General features: G+C 48.4%; 1 protein-coding gene across 1 annotated transcript; it reads left to right on the plus strand.

Moving 5' to 3' along the window:
• Positions 1 to 910: 910 nt before the first annotated feature.
• LOC108023395 (uncharacterized) lies at positions 911 to 22,818 on the plus strand. The gene is given in 19 exon segments (XM_050885171.1): positions 911 to 1,115; positions 2,745 to 3,673; positions 4,169 to 4,454; positions 5,112 to 5,155; positions 5,158 to 5,218; positions 6,768 to 8,001; positions 8,441 to 9,320; positions 9,375 to 9,552; positions 9,715 to 9,889; positions 14,014 to 14,550; positions 14,780 to 16,558; positions 16,623 to 16,738; positions 17,014 to 17,022; positions 17,483 to 17,564; positions 18,314 to 19,021; positions 19,356 to 19,861; positions 20,199 to 20,927; positions 20,995 to 21,196; positions 21,262 to 22,818. Coding segments are annotated over 18 exon segments (8,535 nt in total). The 5' UTR covers positions 911 to 1,115; positions 2,745 to 2,751; the 3' UTR covers positions 21,349 to 22,818.
• Positions 22,819 to 23,463: the final 645 nt, after the last annotated feature.

Raw genomic sequence — 23,463 nt, forward strand, 5'->3', positions numbered from 1 at the left:
CGTTTCCCACTTTTTTTTACAGTTCCTCGACAGCTGTCCGTAGACCAGATCATTGTTTGGGATACATAGGCAGATATATGTATGATATACCTAGAGGCAGAGGCGGAGGCAAAAAGCAAAGTCTGGCCAAGCACAAAGGCTCCATTCGACCGGGATTTACCTGCTTAGCAGAGCGACTCTATTCTTTCACCGGAAGAGCGGAGAGATTAGGGCCCTGCTCTCTAGCAAGGACCAAAGAGAGAGGTTCAACAGGAGGTTTTCCTGGAGAGTGCTCTTACTTTCACCCAACGCCGCCTGTTGGACGGTGGCTGAAACTCGGATCAGCTGAGGTCCTGAAAAGCATGGATATGTTATGGATGGAACTGCTTTCAGAGTTCTTTCCTCTTATTTGCTTTTTCCCCCTCAGGTTATCATACTCACTAAAATCTATAATTTTATCAATAATATCTCATATATCCTTCAAGTTAAGATCATAAATACCTCACCAGATCATTATCTTTTAGCACCCTCTAAATATAGTTTACAACTTTCCCACCAAATAGCCCACCATAACACCCTAACTTTCTTCCCTCACTTTTCCCACAAATACGTGATATCACATTGTTATTGATACAAGCAATGATAACTTCTTATATAACTTATCTAATCTATAGTACTACGACTTGTACCGATTTTCCCATAGCTGAGATTCCGTTAGTCTGCACCCGAAATTAGAGCCAAAGAGAGATTTAAACCAATTTCTCTCTTTCTCGCTCTTTGGTGGTTGGTTTTTCACTTCGTTTAACTTCGTGAGGCCTTCGTTTCGCTTCGGAATTCGACCGAGCCTTCGGTGAAGCGTGCGCCTGCGCCGATCATCATTTCCGATTCTGACCTCGTGCGCAGCAGACACGTGAACTGTGAACTAGGAAATTACAAAATACAAATACTTTTGGCTTAAAGAAGGCTTATTTGGCTAATTTTTTTTTTGTGCAAAAAACCCTTTAAAATTTTGTGTGTGCCAACTTGTAAAGCTCTTTTCCCAAACCCATATCAGTGCTGTAACTCCCACAGAACCATAGTTTAAATCGAGTTGCAGTTGGCCAGGCGACCTAGTCGCAAGAAGATCAAGTTACCAGGTAAGTCCACACCCTGTAGGTCATACAATCCGAGCCTAGGAAGTGATCGATCCGCACATTAGATCGATCGATCGATAGATCGCTTGATAAGCTCGGTTTTCGAGACGCCGGCACACCTGGAGGGGAGAACAATTGCGATCGCACCCATGAGGTAGTCGTGTTTGTCTTTGCTCTAGCTCTAATTTTAATTTGGCCAAGGGAAGGGAGGAAGACCATAGGACCCTAACCCCTAGAAACAGAGACAGGGACAGGGACAGGGACAGAGACAGAGACGGGAGCGGAGATCCAGATCGAGATCTCGGGGCCCACAAGCAAAAAGGGGTGGTGAGGCCTCTAATGCATTTAATTTGTTGCTGTGTTTTTTTTCCTCAACCTATTTTTTTCCCTCTACCATTCCACCACCCCGAGCTAATCCTTCAGGCACAAGTCACACACACATAGTCACACACTCGGAGGATCCTTCAAAGGATCTTGGGCTGGAAAGAAAATATTTTTTTTGCTCGCCTTCACCGGCTGCCTTTCCTCGTGCAATTTCGCCCTGCTTTTCATCCTATTCTGGGTCCGGGGTGACGTTTATGGATTACACGAAAACCCATTTTCCGTCTCACTCTCCATTGGCGAGACAATGGCCAGGATCTAGGATCTCTGGGACGATCCATTGAGGCCCCTTTTGGCTTCGGCTTCGGCTTTGGCTTTGGCTTTGCCGATTGCCGCATTTCTGCAAAATGGCATCATTATGCTGGGGCGTAATTGTTGCACGCACACGCAAACACACGGAGCTAAAAAGGATCGCAGGGCATCCTTAAAGGACTCCTTGCTCAGAAAAGGCCCGCTCAATTTTATGGTTGGCAACCGCAGCGCAGAAATCTGTTAGGGAAATTAGCATAAGTTTAATTCCAATTTAAATGCAAACCTGAATTCCGCAAGGACGGCGACGAGTGAAGAACCCGAACTCGAACTCGTTTTGCCGCAAAAACAATTTGCAAATTTCCGGCTTTGTCCTGCACTTTGTTTGCCCGCTCACTTCGCCTCCTTCATTTGTTGCCGTTGCTTTTCTGCCTCGAAATTGTCTGGAAGAGTTCCCAAAAACCAAAAACTAAAGGACAGCAGAAGAATGGGAAAAAGCGAAACCAGATCGGAACCCGTCGCTCTGATCCCCTTGTTTGGCAGCCAGCTGCCAAGGACCAAGGTTCGAGGGCCAAGGACCGAGGACCTAACTGAACAGACTCGATCCAAGATCCAACAAAATCTATTCTGTACAACTTGAAAAGCAAAAGGTGATACAAGAACTTTCACCATAGGATGAGACCAGAGAAGTTGTTTATTTTTCCAATGTTTCCTCGTGCATTGTAAAATGTAGAAGTAATTTTAATCTTAAGCTGGAAAAACCGATTTCATATTCAAACAAATGAAAGAAATTAAATTATTTCAAAACTTAAAGAGTCATTAGCTGGCTTGGAAAATTTAAAGAATATCTTAAACCAAACTAATATACACATATAGAAAAGAAAAAGAAAACCCTTTATTAAAGATATTAGTTTTTCTTACACAAAAAAGTGATTTTTGAACGGATCGAAGTTTATTCAGATTAATCAATAGCTTTTCCCACTCCTCTTGTGTGTTTTCCAGTAGGGACATGCCAACCATGACACGAATGCATCGCCACTCGAGTTCCAGTGCCGTGGTGGAGGAGTCGCGTGGGCGGCGGCGCGGAGCGGCCGCATCGGGAGCGAGGGACGCGAACAAGGAGAACTTCGGGGTGCACTTCATGAGCAGTCCCTTCGGCAATGCCAGCCTCATTGCCCTCCAGGATCTGAGCAACGTGCACGGCAAGAGTCCGCAGCGCAGGAGTTTCAGCGAAGGAAGTGGTCCCCGGCAGGCGACGCCGCAGTTGGCGGCTCTGAGATGTTTGCCACGCACCACCACCACCGGTGGTGCACTGGCTCTCGAGGACTCCCAGCTATCCTCATCACGAATGGGCGACACCACATTGGATCGCATGCTGGATGCCATCATAGAATCGGCCCGCAAGGAGGTGAGGTGTACGAAGCCACCGGGAGTCACCGGTACGAGTAGCATCACTGCAAGTGCCACCGCCACCATTCTGACGGAGAACCAGTCTGGCGAGTGGAGCGAGACCAGTGTCCACGAAATGGAGGTGCGCACACCCACCCACTTGAAAAGGCAGCGGGTTGTGCGGCGCAAGAACCCTCACAAGACCCATTCCCATTCGCTCACCCACACCCAAAACCAGGGCTTCGCCCAAACGCAGAGCCACCACACCAAAAAGATGGACCAACTGCATCTGATACCGAGCACCAAGCGCTGTCTGAGCTTCTCATCCAGTTCCGCTTCGAGTGATTTGGACGACGATGAGCAGCAGGTGGCCAAGCGGAGTTCGCTGGCCTCCAGCTCCACCTCCTCGGCCACGCCCCCCGCCCGCAGCACCACCAGCCGCAACAGCAGCAACAGTGGTGCCGACTTGGAGTCCGGCCAGCGGGGCAGCATCGACGTGAGCATTGCCTACGACGCCAGGCAGCAGCAACTCAATGTACATGGTGAGTTCCAAAGACCTCAACTGTTCAGGTTTTCCTAGGATGTCTCTGTTGATTTAAAATCAATTTCTATTCCTGACCTAAGTACTTTCCATTTTGAAGTATAAAATATCACACCTCACTAAGACCGATTCCTCAAACTTTATTTATCCCACATTATTCTTAAATAACTATGTGGGTTAATAGAGACTTCCAGATAAATAGATATTCCCACCAGAGGGCACTTTAACAACCCTTTACTTAAATCTGTCTAGAGTGAATTTAATTTAGATCACCCACTATGCATCTGCTGACTATCAAAGTGAAAACCAATAGCCGAGGGCAAAAAGAAGGCCATGCAGGGGCAACTCGATTTCGTTAAATAGGATTATCTGGGGAGCCGTCGGCCAGGGCTTTACAGTCCCCCGAGTCCCCCCGGCCCGCCGGCAAACTCAAGAGATTCATTACCCAGCTCACCTGTTTTAATTGAACTGCCTTCTCGCACCTTCTCCATTGCAGTGATTCGCTGTCGGGACCTGCAGCGTTCCCATGGCAGTGGAAATGGCAGCATCAATGCCTACGTCAAGGTGGCTCTGTCCGGAGCTGGAGTTGCAGCAGGGGGCACCAGCCAGCCTCCCGGTGGCTCCGGAGGGAGCATGAGTTCCGGCTATCAACGCACCGCCGTCCACCGGCACTCGGGTCGTCCGTACTTCGATCAGCGGTTCAGCTTCCAGATTTCCAGTGGTGAGGAGACCACGGGTCAGCATCTTCAGCTGGCCGTTTGGCATCGGGATCGCCATTTAAAGTGAGTACGAGTACGGTCGAAAGCCAAGAAAACAACAAGAAATGAAGCCCTGAAATTTAAGATTGCACTTTAAGAAATCAAATATTGGGGCTATCTTGGGGTTATACAAGATACGGTGCACGTTTGCAGGACCCTGGGGGGAACCTCTTAAAAAATTAATTATATTCAATTTGATTTCGAATTCCCTAGTCTGCTTAAGTACCAATTAATGCACCAATCAAAACATAACTAGTCCCCTTAAATCGGGCAAGAAATATCTGTTTAATGCAATCCAGTTAACATCGCTTGATTGCCATAAAATATGACCAGATTGACCCCCATCTAATATTTTTGCGCGTGCCATCATCGCTGCAAGTCATTCACCCCTAAACGCTTATCGGGGGAAGTTCTGGAAGGGAAAAGATTTTGGGCGGTGGGGTTCTGGGGGGTCTCCTCCACAGACAGGCAAAAGACCAAGTCTGGTTAATTGTGGCGCTCTTCCTGGCCTCGTGGCACCTCCAGCGCCTTTCGCATTCCTAGGGCACTTCCTGCACATAAACAAGCCTCCCCCGATTTCCATGGCTTTTCCAGCCAGCGACATTCCCGCGCGGGCGCACTGGCCGCTTTTCCGGGCTGACCTGCGCTGCTCCATGTGTGTTTTCCTGGCCGTTTTCCCAGCTCAGTTCCCGTTACTCAGTCCGAGTGGCAAGCTCGCGAGAAAAGCGACGAAAACGGCGAACGGCAAAACGGCTGGCAACGCTCGACAAGACAGGAAATCGAGGCAAAGTAAGCCCACAGAGCACACATCCTTGCGTGCCCCCAAAATAAAAGGTTTAAGTGTCGCATTTTGTTTAAAATATTTTTTTAAGTGCCTTGAATGCCAGTGCATAGTGCATAGTTCCAAGCCCAAGAAAGTATGCAACCGAAACTTATATAACTGTGTGTGTGTATGTGAAGCGTGGAAAGTGTAGCATAATTTCGGGCACGCTGCTAAACAAATTGCGAACAGGAAGTGGAAGTCCTGCGTGCCCGTGTGTGTGTGTGTGCGTGCGTGTTTGGAGTATCTGTGTGAGCTCTTTTCGCAGCACGCTTCAAGTTAATTAAAATTCAAGGACATTCAGGAGTGGAGTACTTGAAAAACACAAATAAAAATGGTCAGGTGCTGAGTTTAATGCCAAATCGATGCGAGTGGTTAAGGCGATTATGCAATAATCACCAGCCCTCACACACACACACACACATGCAGACCCCTGCCCAATATCCTTTTCGTCTTTGCTAGCACTTTTTTGCCGTCAGCAGCTAATTGAAGTGGCCAACTAACTAAATGTACACCCGGGACCATACACACACATTACCCGTGTACCCACCCACATTTTTCTGCCTCACACGCACCTGCCTCTATTTGTTGGCCATGCATAATTCACCATCCACCTGAGTTGTGAAAATAGTCTAGGCCGAAGAGGAACGTTTTAAGTCAATTTGCAGAACGTCAGGGCGGCTGAATAATTTATGGCCAGCTTTTCGGCACAAAGTGGGGGTGGTATTCCTGTGGCTCAACATTGTTAGTGCACCTCCCAACTGACAGCTGCGATTGCAATCGCCCCAAAAAAAGGGAAAATAAAAACAAAATAAATACTCAAGACCCCCGGACGTTGCAAGGAAAATCAATAAAACTGACCCAAATACGCGCGCCAACTTCAGCTAAAGTGGCCAGTGGAAGAAGCAGCAGACAGAGGGCCTCGAGCCACTGTCATACCACCCACTGGCACACCACCCACCCACCGCACCACCCAGCAAATTGGCCGGGCCAAGCGCATTTCCGGGCGACTTGTACGTACTTTGTGGCATGTGGCATGTGGAAATTTGGAATGTGGCAGCAGCTTAGGGCCGCTAATTGATTTATGTCACGTACGACGAGGAAAACTAGTTTTCAACGGGCTATTCCACGGGGGTTTTCGCGGATCGGACTGGATCAGCTGCGGGCGAGCCACCTTCACTCGCCTATAAATAGACAATGTCCGTCAGGCGTTGCAACGTGACGCAAACTGACCGAAATCGCTATTGGTACTGGGTATTGTCCAAAAGCAATTCGAAAGGGGCCAAGGATTCCGGAGGACATTCATATTTAATGGCCATATTAGTTTTATCAGTTTGTCTGGTTCCACAACACATCGATTTGAGCCAATCATTGCCAATGAAATATTCAGGGGATTTTGTGGAAACCTCGAAGTGCTCTGTGAAGGTCGTTGAGAGTTTTGTGAAATATTTCGATTTACGTTTTAGGTATTCCCAGATATGTTCGCCGCTAAACGTTTTACCCGTTTTCCCTTGCAGACGCAGCGAATTCCTGGGTTGCAGCACTTTTCCGCTGAATGAGCTAGTGCATCCGAAGTCGGGCATCACGGCAGGATCCTATAAGCTGCAGGCACAGCAGGCATGTGCTCCGCCCAATAACTGCCAGAGTCAACGGAAAACTCACGCAGGCCAGTATCGCAAGCAGGAAACGGACAAGGATCAGGAGCAGGAGCAAGTGCAGGAACAAGCGAAGGACTCTCCCACAGAAATGGCAGCCGCCGCCACAGTTACGCCGCAAAAACCAGCTGCCACGGGTTCTGGATCGGGATCCGGATCAGCAGCAGCCATGCCACTGAACGACGAGGTGATCAGCATCAGCATTGATAGCATGGGCAAGGAAGATCCCCTGCTGCCCCAGCAGCCCCAACAGCCGATGAAGCTGAGCAAGAAGGCCCTCCACCAGCGGGACGCCGACGAGAATCTCTTTCTGAGATTCCTGGAACTCGATCCGCCGGCGGATGGCAATGCGAATAGTACAACCCAGGCACAAACGACGGGCCAATCCCAATCGACGTCCTCGAAAGCCAACGAGAGCAATGCCAATCACCTGAATAATGGGACATCGGGTGGCGGCCGAAGGCAGTCCACCATGCCAAACAATGGCGGAGTGGGCGGAGCAGCGGGAGCAGGAGGAGGGGGAGGAGCTGGCCGCCAGCAGCCGGGGCGAACGCCATTCACCATGACGAAGAGACTCACGCGCACCGAGGAGCGGGGCTTCGGGTTCTCCATCGTTTGGACCCACCCGCCGCGGGTGGAGAAAATCGAGGCGGGGCTGTCGGCCGATCGGTGCGGCATCCTGCCCGGCGACTATGTGATATTTGTGGACAAGCACAACGTGGTCACGATGCCCGAGGCTGATGTTCTGAATTTGATACGATCGCAGGGTTCGGCCTTGACGTTGGAGATATTCAGAAGGTCAGGCGCGGGCGCCACAACAATCACGACGGCGGATCTGGGCCAGAATAACACCAGCATGAGCAGCCGGCTGGGCGCGGCGGCGGGATTGGGCGTGGGCCTGGGCAGCGAGGAGCATACCCTGGCCACCACCACCGGAACGACGACGGTGATGAGTCTGCAGAGGACGGCCAGCACAAGGATGCAGCCGGTGGGCAACAGCCTGAGCCGCCCGGCCACCGCCTGCTCCGGAACCACTTCGTCCATCGAGGCGGCCAAGAGGAGGCTCCACCTGCCGCAGGTCACCTTCAGCAAGGAGGTAGGCAAAGGTGTCTTCGTCTAGAGATCACTTTTGCACTCCAGCTCATTTCTTAATTTCCTTTTTTTTAATTTTTCGCCTTTTGTGTACATAATTATTTGTTAAGTTTAAGTGTGTAAGTTATCGCCATGCTGGTTATCGAATTACTATTATCTAAATATTTATATTTTTTTTTTGCCTAGCCGAGGCCTCTAATTTGTTTGAGAGTCCCTAAGAACCCTGCGAAACCCCACAACGCTTGACAATAAACTTTTTTTCGCTCCCACGTTTTGAGTTTCGATTTTTTATTGGCTTTATTTGGTCCTTTGTTTATAAAATGTGGTGTAGAACATTGAAACGTCTTCATTTTATAAAGTCTGCAACTTCATAAATTCAATTAACAAAAATAATGTAGCATTCGATTTATTTAAAACCCTCTTGACCCTCTCGATGCCCCCAGTCGATTGTGCCCATTACGGACAACCGCAGGCGCTTCCTGCTCCAGCTGATCAGTCGTGAGCAGAACTTCACGGCTGCCCTGCACTTCGGAGTGGATCGATTCGTCCAGCCGCTGGTGGAGCGCAAGGATCTGATCTCGCCGAACGACCATCGCACCCTGTTCCAGAACATTGACGAGCTGCTGCGCATCGCCGAGGACATCCTGGAGCAGTTGTGCAGCAGCGATCAGCAGGACCAGGAGCCACACATGAACTTCGCCTCGCGGGTCTACCTCTCAAAGACCACGGCGATCTGTGCGGCGTACAAGAAGTACTGCAACGGCATCAAACGGGCGGATTGTGTGCTGGTCAACAAGTCGCGCCAGACGGGCTCCGAGTTCATAGCCTTCATCACGGAACCGGCGGTGCCGCGCAAGAGACCCGATCTCACCATGTTCATCCACCGACCACTGCAGCACTTTCGCGAGATCCTAAAGCTGATGCAGTTGCTCGCCGGGAATTGTCACGTGGACACGGAGGAGCACAAGAACTTTAGCACGGTCATCAACGAACTGCAGGCTGCCTACAGGGAGATCACCGTGAGCAGTGGTCTGATGGAGCCACTGGGCGAGGGTCGTCCCCTGCTGACCCTCCAGGATCTGGAGTCCCGCATGGTCTTCACCAAATGCAAGCCCTTCACTCTGGCCGTCCAGGGTCGCCAGTGGATCTTCGGTGGGGACCTGTCCCGGGTCGAGGGGCGCTCGGTGAAGCCCTATTGGACCCTGCTCTTCAGCGACATCATTGTGTTTGCCAAGGTCAGTCGTGATCGAGTCCTGTTCATCACGGAGGAGCCCATTCCCATCGCCAATGTGGTGGACTCTTGTTTCCACATGCGCAAGAAAAGTGAGTGAGAGTGCTTTCTGCCTCATGTGATGTATAATTATTCATCCCTTTCAGCCACCGAGTTCCGCCTCACTGTGGATCCCAATGGTCGTCTGGCGGAGAGTCCCACGGGCTATTGTGCGCCCGATCTCACCCGCACTCCGAAACGAGGAGCCCGCCGTAAGAGTCTTATTCTGAGAGCCCCCTCGTTGGAACTGAAGGCCGTCTGGCAGAATCTTCTCCAGCGGCAGATGTAAGTCGAAGCTTAATTGTTTTCACCGCCCTTATAAACTTGGCCGCGAACTCTTCAGAACCCTAATATTCTTCGCAGAATATTTAGGGCGGTGCCACCTTTTCAAGACCCCAAGCCCCTCCGAAACAAGTGAAACCACTAATGCTCCTTCCATACCCTCAGATTTCTGGTTAATGCCGCTCTGGGCTCCACACCACTGTCCAGTCCCCTGGACTCTCCGGATGTGCTCAACACCCTGGTGCCGCTGAGCGACATAGGACTGACCACCGCCTCCATGGGGTCGATGAAGCTGCCCTCGCTAGACAGCATCCACTTGAAGCAGCAGCAGAAACAGCAGGTGCGTCTCTTTCGCAGCAAGCGCCTGGACAGCGGTGATTCCTACGAGAATCTGCAGCGGCTGGCCAGCGCGGTCCGGCACCACTGTGCCAGCACCACCACGAGCAGCGCCACCCAGACGCAGTCGCATCCGCAGCCGCCACATTGCACCACCTCGCTGCCCTCGCGCACCACCTCGCCCGCCCGAAACCACATCCATTATCAGCACCACCATCAAAGCTACCAAAACCACCTGTCGGGTCAGGGGCATGTGGGCAGTGGTTCGGTGCCCAATGGAGTGGGTTTGGGTGGGTCGTCGTGCCTGACCAGCAGCAGCGCCAGCTTAATTCAAACCCAATCGCAGGTCCACACCCAGACCCCCAACCACTCGCAGACGCACTCGCAGACCCAAACCTCAGTTCTGTCCCTCTCGAGTTGCAAATGCCTAACTGCCATTCCGGAGGTCACTAGTGAGCCACCACCAAACATCAACCCGAACACCACCCCGAATCCACATCCCTCCCAGAAACTCCTGGAATTCAGCCTGAGTTCCGTGGGCCGTTCGTTCATCGATGAGTCCGGCGGAGTGGTCGGTGGCCATGGTCAGGTGTCCCTGACGACGCCAGAGACCCCAACACCCAATATTTCACCAACCACCTCGCAGCCCTGCAATTCGGATGCCTTCTCGAATGATTTTGTGGCCACCTCCACAAGTGGGCAAGCGGGAGGGGGAGGGAGAGGGTCAAATATTCCCCTGGCCGAATTCGGCGGCTCCTGGGATCTCCTCGAGCTGGACCTTCAGCTGCACGAGGTGAACCTGGATCCCTGCTATGACACGGATGTGGAGGAGTGCATCTTCCTGGGCGACGACGAGGACAGGGAGGGCATCGAGGGCCAGGGCCACGACGAGGACAGTGACGAGGACGAGGACGACAGCGTGGTGGTGGACGATCCCTTTGGCATGCTACCCACTAGACCGACGCCGCCGGACTCCCTGGACCTGTGATTTGACTTCTGGCTGCAGTCAGACCCCGTTAACAGCCCCTTGCCGCACAATCTTTGAATCTCGACGAGCTTACTCCAACTATCTTACCACTGATCTACCCAAAAACGACAAACCTCCTCTCTATATCTGTTTACTATCAATGAATATCCAGCTCAATCGCCGTTTTGCTCTGCTTTTGCCCCAGCTTTTGGCCAAGTTTCCCGTACTCACAACAATCAAAACTTTTTCAGTGTAGTGGCAGCCTCTCTTTGGAAGATTGGGGATTGACTTTGCCAGGATATCAGAATCGAGTACCGAGTAGTGAGATAAAACCGAGTAAAATCGAAATGGTAAAAGAGATTAAAGAATGTATCACCTGGATATAGGAAGTTCTTGAAGTGTCGGGGGTTCCAGATATCTCTAGACCCTTGAAACTGAGCAGATTTCCCCTAAAACTTGTCATGCTCCATAAATTATATTTCATAGTTTTAGAGATTTCTGTGGCACCCCGATAATTTCTGTGCAAGGACATCTCCTCAGGTAGGAACAGCTCCAGTTCAGTATTCACGACACGGCTCGACGTCCCATTCAGTGTCAAAGCTTTTTAGATCCAGGTGATAAACAAATTTGCTTAATTGACTCTAATTCCGAGTGAGAAGTGACAATTATCCGTGGAAAATTGTACATAGACATATAAACATCGCTCTCTAGGTGTATGTATCTCTGTTGTGTATTGTATATACTCGTGTCTTGACATCCATACCATATAAACCCCGTTGAGTAACCCTCCCCGTATATGGTATTCGATCCATCCAAGTCGATTTTGAATCGAGTGTAAATAGCAATAAACCGTTGGAGGAGAGCAGAGATTAATATACGATGACGAGTGTACGTGTGTAACGTTAGTTCTTAGCTCTTTTAGTAATGTACTCATATGCGTATACATAGTATACACCCCATAGATATAGCCGTACTTATATGTATATATACAAATATAGGTATATTAGCTAGTCAAATATACACAACACGATGCAAAACCTGCGACACGTTTTACAAGAGTTTTTAGCTTATAGATATATATATATATATATCCTACTGTATGCATATACCTAATTACTCTATTCGTATTAACCATTCGATTGAAACTTTTTTGCCAATCCAAAGAGAAAACCAAAGAAACAACACACAAACCTACTTGAAATTATACTAATGTTAATAATGCTTCCATTTTGTAGCCAAATTGAAAACCTATTGATTACTGTTATCGCTGTTGTTATCCTACATTAGCCTAGTCCTAGTTTCTCCTCGGATCGGATCCTACTCGTATTCTAAGTTGACCCATTAGCCAAACCTCCTACAGTATCGCTCGACTAACCGATTTGCACAATTAGGATTACCTCGATTGGCCAGAACAAATTGAAATCAAAATCTAAATCAAAATCCAAGTTGTATATAAACTATTTTCCTATATACAGACATCCTTATGAATATTTATCTAGCATCAGTACGTGTATCCCCACAGATATAGTGAAACTTTGCTCAGTCGAAGGACTTTTGGCTGGATGGCAACCAAATTTGCTACTTTCATGTATCTGATGATCAATCAATGTCAATTACCTATGACAAGCACTTTGTTGCCTTTTAAAATCTATCTTCAAGCTAACCACATACACATATTTACGAATAAGTATAAGGCCCAGCACTCAATTGGCTTTGCACAGTGGGACGAAATTCCCTAAATGGGAAGTAGTTTGTTGGAATATAATTTCTAGATATGCATTGACATTTTCTAGCTACATTTATAACTTACTTTTTTTATTCTTCAAGCTTTTGATTAGTTGGTAATATTTAATAGTGCGAAGTCTAGTATTTAGATTTCTAATTGTTGTTTTCGAAATATTAAAAACACATTTATAAAGTTGTTCAACCCTTTGGCAATTTGGTCCCACAGTGCGGATTCAGTTCGGTGCAAACACTATCCAGCCAGGAGTCTACCTTAAGCATACACACCCACATACTACAGAAACACACATCCACACAGATACAATCGCACACAGACATCCTTTGCAAATTCTATGTGATTGTTCAGTATCAATCATACGCCGCGTTGTCTTTTGCGGTTCGGTTTTGTGTGTGCCTTGAGCAGTTACAACAAATTTCTATACACCCCATATATATATACTACATACGTGCATATATACATACTACTATTTAGATTCACATTCATATTCTGTAAGCTTTATGTACGTCTAGAAGTTTTCGATTTATGGTTTTCGACACATTACATAACACGAGAGGATCGAGAGATCGAGAATCGACCATCGATGTATCGAGCCGTTTGAGATTGAGATTGCGAAGAGAAACGATGAATTCAAATAATAATAAAAACCAAATGATTCTTTGACTAAAAACGCTTGTGATGTTCTTTTTATTTAACTTAAAAAAAAAAAAAAACAAAGGAAAAGAAACAGTAAAATTCAACCTAGTAGAAACCCACCGAGCACTCACTGAATTACCATATAGCTCCGCATAAACAGATCCTGGTCACTCATGCGATCCGCAGAAAAAAAACAAAAATTCTCTCAAAACCATGAAAAAAAAGAGAAAACCAATCAAAAACAAAAATTGATAAATTAAAAATTGTGATGGACTCAATTTTAGTTTTAAGTTTGAATTGCTTCTTCCTATTCTTAAAACTTATTTCTACTTCCATTGCTTATTAGTTGTTTGTTGTGTGACTGTACCCGCTCCCGTTTACCGTTGTCTTGTGTTATATATATATTTCTGTATATATATATTGTAAAAACGTTACGTCCTTAAAGTCCCCTCTAAACCGAATTCCATTGTAGGCCAAGAGCAAGCGTTTTTAATCAAAGATGGACTCAGATTATTGTTTCCGTTCCGTTTCACCGCTTCGCAAATATAAGAAAAATAGTTCTCTCAGCTAAAGACAGAGCCAAAAAGCAAAGCAAACACAAAGCAAGGCCCGAGCAAAGCAAAAGCAAAAGCAAATGAGCCCATCACAAATTTTAATTTGCCAAACGATAGGCGGATGGCAGTGGGTGGTGCTGGTGGTGTGGTGGTTAGAGCTCAAGGGCAAGGGCGAGGTCCAGGCATGGTCCAGGTAACGTATTATTCACATTATCGGATTTTTCCAGCAGCGCAGCAACAATTCCCACGGCCATGCCCACCCCGCCGGAGGAGTAGCCACCGACAGATCTGCAGACCGATCCCACGGCCACAGCCATGGTGGTCACATGGAGCAGATCGAACTGCTGATCGACGAGAAGTGCCGCATCCTGAACAAGACGGGCACTCCCAAGTCGAGCGCCCTGCACCTGGCCAACTGGATGAAGGGGCAGCTGGACAAGCAACAGCAGCAGGCCCGACTGGCGGCCATTGCGAGGTCGCAGGAGAATGTGAGCGCCGAGGATGAGCAGCTGATCTTCAACAGCGACAGCGAGCAGGACGAACGGATCACCTACTGGACGCGCCAGCAGCTGGAGAAGCGCACCAAGGAGCTCAATCTGGCCAAGGAGAATGGCGGTCTGTCGGCGAAGCCCAATTTCGGGGGCAAGCGGTTGAGTGGCGTCGAAGAGCTCAGCATGAGCGCAACCTCGGATATATACTCCACGTCGGAGGCGGAGGGCGTGACCAGTGTGATCAGTCAGTCGCACAGCACCACATCGGACAGCCAGGTGAGACATATTCCCTCCACAAAAATATGCTATGAAAATGAAAGCAATATCAGTTGTGGTCGTGGTGCTTCGACCATATCACATCCCACTTTTAGATACTTTAGCAAGAGATGTCTATATACCACAGATGTAAAATCGTAAAACCCTCCTAGTTTAAAGCCCTGCCTGCTAACCTGTAGCCTCTCATGCTAACCCTGCTCTTTTCCCCCAACTTTTCCACGTATGCTAGATTACAGTACGCTCGAGTCCCATTGTGCTGGACAAGCTGGCCGTTTGCCGTCATTGCCACAAGAATTGCCAGCAGAGCGGTCCGGGCGGCGTACGCCCTGGAGGCGGGGTCCAGAACTCCAGTTCCACGACTGTCCTGCTCTGCAATTCGCTAAAGGTGCAGCACAGCCAATCCTCACCAAATCGCTGTTGCAAACTCAGCAATGGCACCGCGGGCCTGGCCACCGATTTGGCCAGCACAAAGATGAGCAATCGAACTGGGACAGAAACAGGAACCGGCACCGGCACTGGTAGCGTGACCAGCATGTCCAGCAGCACCATCACGGGAGAGCTGTCCTCCAAAGTGGTGGCCAGTAGCAGCCGCCGGGAAACCGGCGACACCGAGAGCGATGTGGCCCAGCTGATAACCGATGAAATCTCCCAAACGCAATCAGAGGCCACGGATGACAGCGTCGGTGCGATGCCCAACAGTAGTAGCAGTGCCGGCGAAGGGATCCCAATCCCAACCAACTCCAAGCTACGTCATCTAGATCCACCAGTCACCACAGCATCATCCTTGCCCAACGGTCACTGCTCCGCTGGCGGTGGTGGTGGTTCACCAAAACCACTGCCCCCACCACGTCGCACCCGCATCGTGGCCCAAATGTGCCAGGAACCACTCAGGCCAATGGCCAACCAGCAGGTCAAGGCCATTGTGACCATTACAGAGACGGCCAGGATAATGCGGAGCAGTCCAACAAAGGGATCGGGATCGGGCTCCGGCTCGGTGGGTGGTTCCCCAGCCAAATATGCCGCCTGCCATTGCCGCTGCACCCCGGAGGACTTTACCCATGCCCAACTCTCGCCGGACAAGATGGAGCATCAGACGTGCAAGCTGCTCGAGTCCCCGAAACAGACGGCCACCACTCTGCAGCAGAGGCAGGAGGACGAGCAGTTGTCCCTGATGCTCATTGGCCTGGCTCAATTTGCTCCAGCTGCCAAGCTGTGCGGTCAGGAGAGGATCAAGGACCTCAAGGAGGAGATTAACAGTACGCCGACGATAGCTGTGGTTCCACCCACTCCCGATTCTGTGCTTACGAAGACCAGCACTCATGTTTGGGACAACAGTGGCTGCTCCTCGAATGGCGGGGGAACAGGAACTTCAACGACCAGCACCGCCACCACGACTACAAAACAGCCCCGGCAGGCTATCATTGAGAATATCCCAGAGGATTCGTGTGACGAATCTCCTTTGGACGAGGAACCACCCTATCGACCCATGAGCAGCGCCCTCCGACGGTTCGGAACCATGTCCAGCCTAGAGAAGTTGCCCTCCGATGACCGAATGGATGAGGCCGATGAGCTGGACGATGATATGGAACCCTATACACCAAATGGCCATGATCGTAATAGTCCCCAAATCGAGGAAGATGACGAAGATGCGAAATCCGATCGAGCCTTGGTGCAAAACGATTTGGGTGCCTCGAGTTCATCGGGCGGCGTTATGGTCAACGGCGAGGTGCTGGCCAGTGGAGCGTGGACAAATCGGGCGGGAGCCTTTGTCTCCGACAAGATGTCCTTTTTCGAGGAGTCGCGTGCCTTCATAGACAAGTACTTGGGGCGCTGGAATGCCGGAGAGGCGCAACAACAACAGCAGGGAACCGCCTCGGAGACGGATGAGCAGATGGACGAGTGCACCTCGGGAGCCACTAGTGGTGAGGAGGTTTGGGGCACGCCCACCAGTGGCGGCGACAACGATGATCAGGACATGCAGCTGATCAACTCGGAGAACACGCATTCAGTGAGTTCAAAACCTATACCCTACCATTTCAAAAGTTTTAATACGTTATCCAAAAATCATTTAGTCGCCGACCAAGTCGAGCACCTCTTTAAACGACGACGATGACACAGAACTGATGATGGACGAACTGCTCATGGCGCCTCCGATGACGGCCAGCACGATTCGAGGATTGCTGCCACGGTATGTAGGGTTCGAGAAAGAGTTCCGTATCAATTCGGCACTCCGAGAACCAAAGACACCAAACAAATCCGAAACCAAACCCACCGATAATCACACACAGCTGGTAGAGAAACCCTAGGCAGCCGATCTCTAACTGTAAAACACCATAACGAGTATCTCGACATATATCTACCATACTTAGAATAGCTTAGTTTAGTGCCTCCATTGATCCTACTGTTAATAAGAAAACGAATTTTCTTTTTTTCGTGTACTCCTTTGGAAACTTTCTTTCGTAGCTTTTACAGGTGTTTATCCTTTCGTTTCCATTCGTTTCATCACACACACAAACGTATGCCACCCGATCCCAAATTCGATTCGAATCAGTGTCATATATTGTATCTTTATCTGTAACCACTATACTATTTATATTTATAACTTGTATTGCTCAATAATTGCGGGCTAGTCCTAGATCTAGTAATAGTCATAGTCAGGTCGAATATAAAGGCGAGGGGTCGTGTCTTTGTAGCTTATCCCCCTATATATATATATATATATGTATCTTACAACGTACTTTATATTTATATAACATCAACTAAGTTTTGCTCAATCGAAATTGATATATCATTTATGCCATCGAACCACAATCAATCAACACATCGATCAACTATTGCTAAATTCCAATTGAAATTCGTTTGCATACGCCATACACACGTATTATCGAAATCGTATATCGTATATCATACCCGTATCCGTATATCGACGTAGACGTCGCCTTGAGCCCCTTTTTGAGGAGGAGACGGAGAGCGACGAAGAGAAGACGCAGCAGGACAACGATGACGTCAAAAAGGTGGGTCGTTATTACAGTAAATCCCAAACACACGCCCAAAACAGAAAAAATAAGAGCCCTGGTTCCAAACCGAAATGCAACCGTGTTGAGTGCTCGCGTTTCGTTCCAATTCCGCATTCCGCTGCATGGCAACTACAGTGTACAGGGGGCAACTGTACCCAAGCACCATCAAAAAAGAGAGCGAGGGGGAGGGATTTCCTTCCACCTGCAATAAATCTTTAGATATAATCCACCTGCATGTAGCCCTAGTCACTCAACCTAACTTTGTATTGACCATGGTCTCTATTTCTATTTTGTCTGTACTTTCATAAACCATCGACTGCAACTTGCTCATCTTCATCTCCATCGATCAACCATCACCACCACCATCAATCAATCAATCACGCTTACATGTTTTGACTTTGTATGTAAACTGTACTCTTTTGCCTGTCTGCTCATGGTGCTCGTAAATCGTTGTTACTAAATACGAATACTTGAACTTTCCTAGAAGGTCGTAGTGAAATTAGTGAAGCTTTAGCCCATCCTGCAATACTGCGAGCTCATCAATATCACACGTCCGGACAGGATTGACCACCCACAACCTCCGAACTAGCCCCACCGATCCGATCTTGCTATCGAAATTCCGAACTGAAAACGACCGAACCAACCATCTCCTCACTCACATTCACATCAAATGGCGCCAACCGCTAGCAGGAATCTCTATCCCAACCAGAATTGATTAGTTGAATTCTATTCCCAACAATTGGTAGGGGGAAGCAACGACCAATGGCCACTACCTAAAGGATTCGGCTGGAAATTCAAGCGACAGCGAGGCGGCGCCACCAGCCCCACCACCAGTTCCTCGGCCAGCGGTGCTGGATCGGGAGGAGGATCCGTCGGCGGAGGACATGGACCAGGACCTGGAGGGGGATCCGTCGGCGGAGGACAAGGACCAGGAGGATACGCACTCCAGCGTGGAGCGACTGCATCCGAATCTGGCCACGAATGCGATGGGGCCGCGTCCCTTGCTCACCACCCGTCTGCTTCCCACCACAGCCATCGATCCTCAACCACCGGCACCGGTAGTGGTGGCCTCATCCTGCGAGTATCTGCTCGATCAGCGCCCCTCGAGCGGATCAGGACGCGAACCCGCCGGCGGGATCAGCTGCAGCAGCAGCACCACCACAACCACGATGCCATTCACTCGGCCGACGCCTCCATCTCCGGCGAAGCCAGCAGTGACGCCGATCGGGACGATGATGACGAAGACGATGATGATAACGATGACGACGACGACGACGACGACGACGCCGAGTCGAGCTCCCTCATCGATTACTACAACAACCAGCAGCGCGAGCGGCACTACGAGCTCCGGCGGCAGAGCCAGCGGCAGGCCTCCGAGATTTGTGCCGCCGCCACCGCCACCGCGTCGCTTGCTCCTCACGCAGACCGATCTAAGCGCTGTCCAGGCCAAAACGGTGAGCTAACAGTTCGAACAGCCACATTTTCAGAAATAAGTTACTTCGAAATCGGATTCCGATTGGTCTACTTATGGGCTCCAGAAGTAAAAGAAGTAAAGCACCTTTCGGTGCGAAGTCGATCCTTAGTAATCTTTTCTCATTAAAAAAAAGAACTTTAATGCCCTTCTGCTCCAGTGATTTTCAGAAGGTTTAGTCTAGTTTTGGGCTTTGAAAGTGGACAATTTGTGTCACCTTTCGGCAAAAAGTTTGGGGTCACCTATTTAGCTAGACAGCATAAACTTTGAAATTTAAACAATGTTGTATCATTTTATTTCTTGTATCATCTTCCTAGGAGCCACATCGAAAAAAATCTGGCGCTATTGCTGACAATGGCTCCTCGGCGGTTGTCGGCGGCGCCGCCAGCGGTTTGGACCCAATCGCTATCGGGTCAAGGACAATGCCATCAGCGCCGAGTACCAGCAGCTGGGCGGCAGCGCCGGCGGCGGGGCCAAAACGACCGTCGTCAACGATAATCGAGACCTCCCTGCTGGGGGCACCCAGGCCCGCCTCAGCCACTTCATCAGCAACAGTCTCGACATCGAGGATGGCAAAACCGATCCGCCAGAGTCCCACCCACCACAGGAACTACAGCCACCCACAGTCGAGGGGGCAGAGCAGCCCAGCTGCAGTGGCACAGCCAGCTGCACCGCCAGACGCACCACCCGCTGCCCCAGTGCCCCACGCTGGATGCGGCCTAAGCCCAAGGCTGGAAATGCGGCTGGCCCTCAACCACGACATCCTCGGGGACGAGGACTTGATCTGCTACGAGCCTGGTCCAGATCTAACAACTATTCTGGGGTGAGTGTGTCATCGGGGGAAAAACCCACCGAGCAACCTTCCAAGCTCACCGATAAAAATAAGAAATTCCACATCATTACGTATATGAAAATCAAAGTGTGATGCTCAATAGAGGACTGTTTGAAATTTAAGATTGCCCTTCTAACTCTTGCATCGATTTTAGAGTAAAATGGCAATTCCATTATCAAGCTAACATAATTAATCAATTATCCATACAATCTTTGAGTACCAAACTGATTTTGATGCTTTCTTTTATTGTGCTCTGATACCTGATCCAGTCCTTGATAAATACTTTCGTTTTCAAAGTAAAAAAAACTAAGTAAAGTCCCTTTTGCAGGCACGACCTCTCCACATTTCATCGTCTGACGGGTCGCGATTTATTGAGTCGTTCAGCCACGAACAGGGTGCAGCCAAAAGAGGCTGTCATATCGTACTCTCAACAACGCAACTCAAAGATGGACACGCCGACGGTGAACCGCCGGCCCCGCCCCCTCTCAGCGGGCGCCTTGGGCGGCTCCACCAGCAACAGTATCAACAATCGCAGTCGGAGCAGCAGCAGCCACGGCAGCAGTCCGCTCGCCGGTGGTTTAACCCGTGCCGGCGGCGAGCCAATGGGTCAGCTAGTGGGTCAAGCAGGTGGTGGATTTGCTGGTCGAGTCGGCGGAGGGAGCGGAAGCGGCGGCGACAGCAACACCGCCTGCAGCTCCAGCAGAGGCGGGAGCAAATTAGGCGATCTGGAAATCTTAGCGAGACGCGAGAAGATATACTCCATGTCTCAATCGAGGAGTGGTTGTCGAGCCAGGGAGACGACTACGTCCGCGTCCACAATGTCCACGACGAACACGACCACTCTGGTGGCCATGGCTACGGAGATGCGTTCGGGGATGGATTCGAGTTCGGAGAAACGCGGCTCTTCCTGGCCCAAACGAGCAGTGGCAGCAGCATCTCTGACGAGGACGAGGAGTACTACTTCGATGGACGGAGCGGGAGCCATCAGTACCACAACCACAACAACAATGACTGAGGAGGCATTCCTCGAGACCGAAGTGGGCAGATCCAAGCGATTGTGAGTATTCCCCTTATCCAGAACTTAGGAAAACCTTATACTTCATCTCTTCACTATGCCTTGGCAGAATAAACTTTATAAAGCGTCGCAACTCCGAGATAACCGCCAGTAGCACCAGCAGCACCCCCAACTTCTCCGAAGGCGCCTTTGGCGAACAGCCACACCCGAGCCACAGGCAGAGCAGTCTTCTGCTCCAGAAGTTGCCGCCGGGTCAGTCGCAGGCCCAGGATTCAGTCGAGATGGCTCAGATGTCGCCACGCAAAGATAACGTATGTATAATAGATCAATCGAAAACTAATCGATAACCATGAACTGTGTCATCGATCGATTTCAGGACAAGCCGTCACTAAACCGCCGCCTGTGGAAGCAAATCACCAAACGCCGACGCACCAACTCCGTGTCCCAAATAGTCGCAGGCTAGGGAATCACCACTAACCGATCCACTTGTCCGCTCTGTTACTGTTACTAACTGTGTTCTGTGGGTAGATTTTAGCTAAACATCTGAAAAGCCTCGATTAGCGATTGCCGATGGGCAATGATCCTTGAGCGATTATCGATAGCACGATTGCACGGTGCAGCCCGTCGAAAGGCAGTGATCGACTGCAACCATATCACGGTGATCTTAACGGGCTGTCCCAACCGAAAGAACTGGCAAAAAGCAAAACCAAACACTTAGTAGTACGTTAAGATTTTTGATACGACTTTGTAGCTAGTGAATCCCCCGGATCGGAACGATACCGGGCAGCTCTAGGCGTCCAATTGCGTCCAAAATCGATTATGCGATAAGACGATAATCGATTAAAACGGAATAAATCGATTCTCCTGCCAGCAGAGCCAAGGAACCGAGTCCCAGCCAAATACGATTCAGACAACGAATGGCAGTCAGTTGGTAATTCTGGGCAAACTCACTAACTCCACATTAGACATTTTAGACATTAAAACCATAACACAACATGTAACACTTGCAGTCCAGCCAAATGAATTAGGATCTAGAGGAGTTCGTACACTGACTATTTTTTAGAGATCATGATAATGTCTTATAGCTTAGCAGTTTCGGGTTTATGTTGCGGGATTGAGACAGTGAAATTGCCTTACGTATTCAATGAACTATTGTATGGGTAGCTTAACGTAGTAGTCTTTTTACACATAACATTTACAGCCTCAGCAGTTCGTAGTAGTCATAGTCAGTCGTTAATTGTCGGTCGTAATACGATTTTTAGTACTTGAATTCCACGTTTTTATCAACTATTTAAAAACGGAACTATTGCATTAGTTAGACTTTATATATATACGTATATATATATAAAAACTTGGTAGTTCATTTCACATTGAAATTGATATTGGGATTGGAATCGGAAAGGAGAAGCGAGAAAACGAATAACACGAAAATTGTTGAATGCAGCCCTGAGCTGTGAAAACGCTAACAAATTATACGAATTAATAACTAACGATCAAGTACATTTATCAGCTTTAATAGAAAATCTAATATATATACATGGATCTAAATAGTTCTAGTTCTAGTTATATAATTGACATAAACGAATTACTTTTGAATAGTGAGTACGCGATCGAGTTATTAGGCATTTATCACTCAGATTCACTCGATGCATTCATTGATTCAGCACCGATTACACCCCGTGAGATATTCAGTAAATTACTTTGTGAACTCAGACAAACAAATCGGATTTTATGTATATGGCTACCGAAGTATGCATAAAATCTGCGGTATACATTGATTTTTTTGGTCGAACTTTGTATTTTACCAGAGTAGTAGAGTGCAAAATGAATTTCTCTTGAAATTCGATAAGAAATTCAATTATTTAAAGAAGACATTCCAAAGACAAGCATCTAAATAAATTCAATATACAATAAATCAAAATCGAATGCATCACCATTGTGTTTTTCTACGGTCCCTGGGAGCCTTTACATATTTATATTTGTTTATTTCTAGCGTGTGAAGGCAAAAGCTTCCAACGTGCGCAACAGCTGGAATTGAACTGAGAACCTTGTGCTTGAAAGCCCGAAGCTTGAAATACCCTTTCATAGACATTCCTGCTTCAGTGATGCGACAATACAATTTACAATACTCTTTATCTAAAGTTTTTATTTGCTAATTTACTATGACATTTTAAGAACTTCATATTACAATTTCCCATATAATAGGATAATATTATATTATATTATTATTAATAATAAATTATATTATTATTAATAATACATTATATTATTATTATTAATAATCATTTATTATATGCAAAAATATCATTTAAAATTTTGTGGCACATCCGAAATGCGAACTTGTTCTGTAATTATGATCAATACCAGATCCTTTTATTTTTAAAGATCCTATCTCGTAAAGATCTCATGTATACAAACTTATTTGTTTTTTAAACGCAGAAATATGGGAACCCGAGTACCCAAGATAGGGAGGGTACTCCTACAAAAAATGTTGGTCAAATTAATTGTAATTCCCGTGGAGCTGGGTTGGGCCCCCGTTCGTAGGCCCCGTGTGCGTGCGCCCGGTTAATGCACATTC

Source organism: Drosophila biarmipes, chromosome X (genome assembly GCF_025231255.1).
Source record: "Drosophila biarmipes strain raj3 chromosome X, RU_DBia_V1.1, whole genome shotgun sequence".
In the NCBI taxonomy this organism is placed as follows: domain Eukaryota; kingdom Metazoa; phylum Arthropoda; class Insecta; order Diptera; family Drosophilidae; genus Drosophila; species Drosophila biarmipes.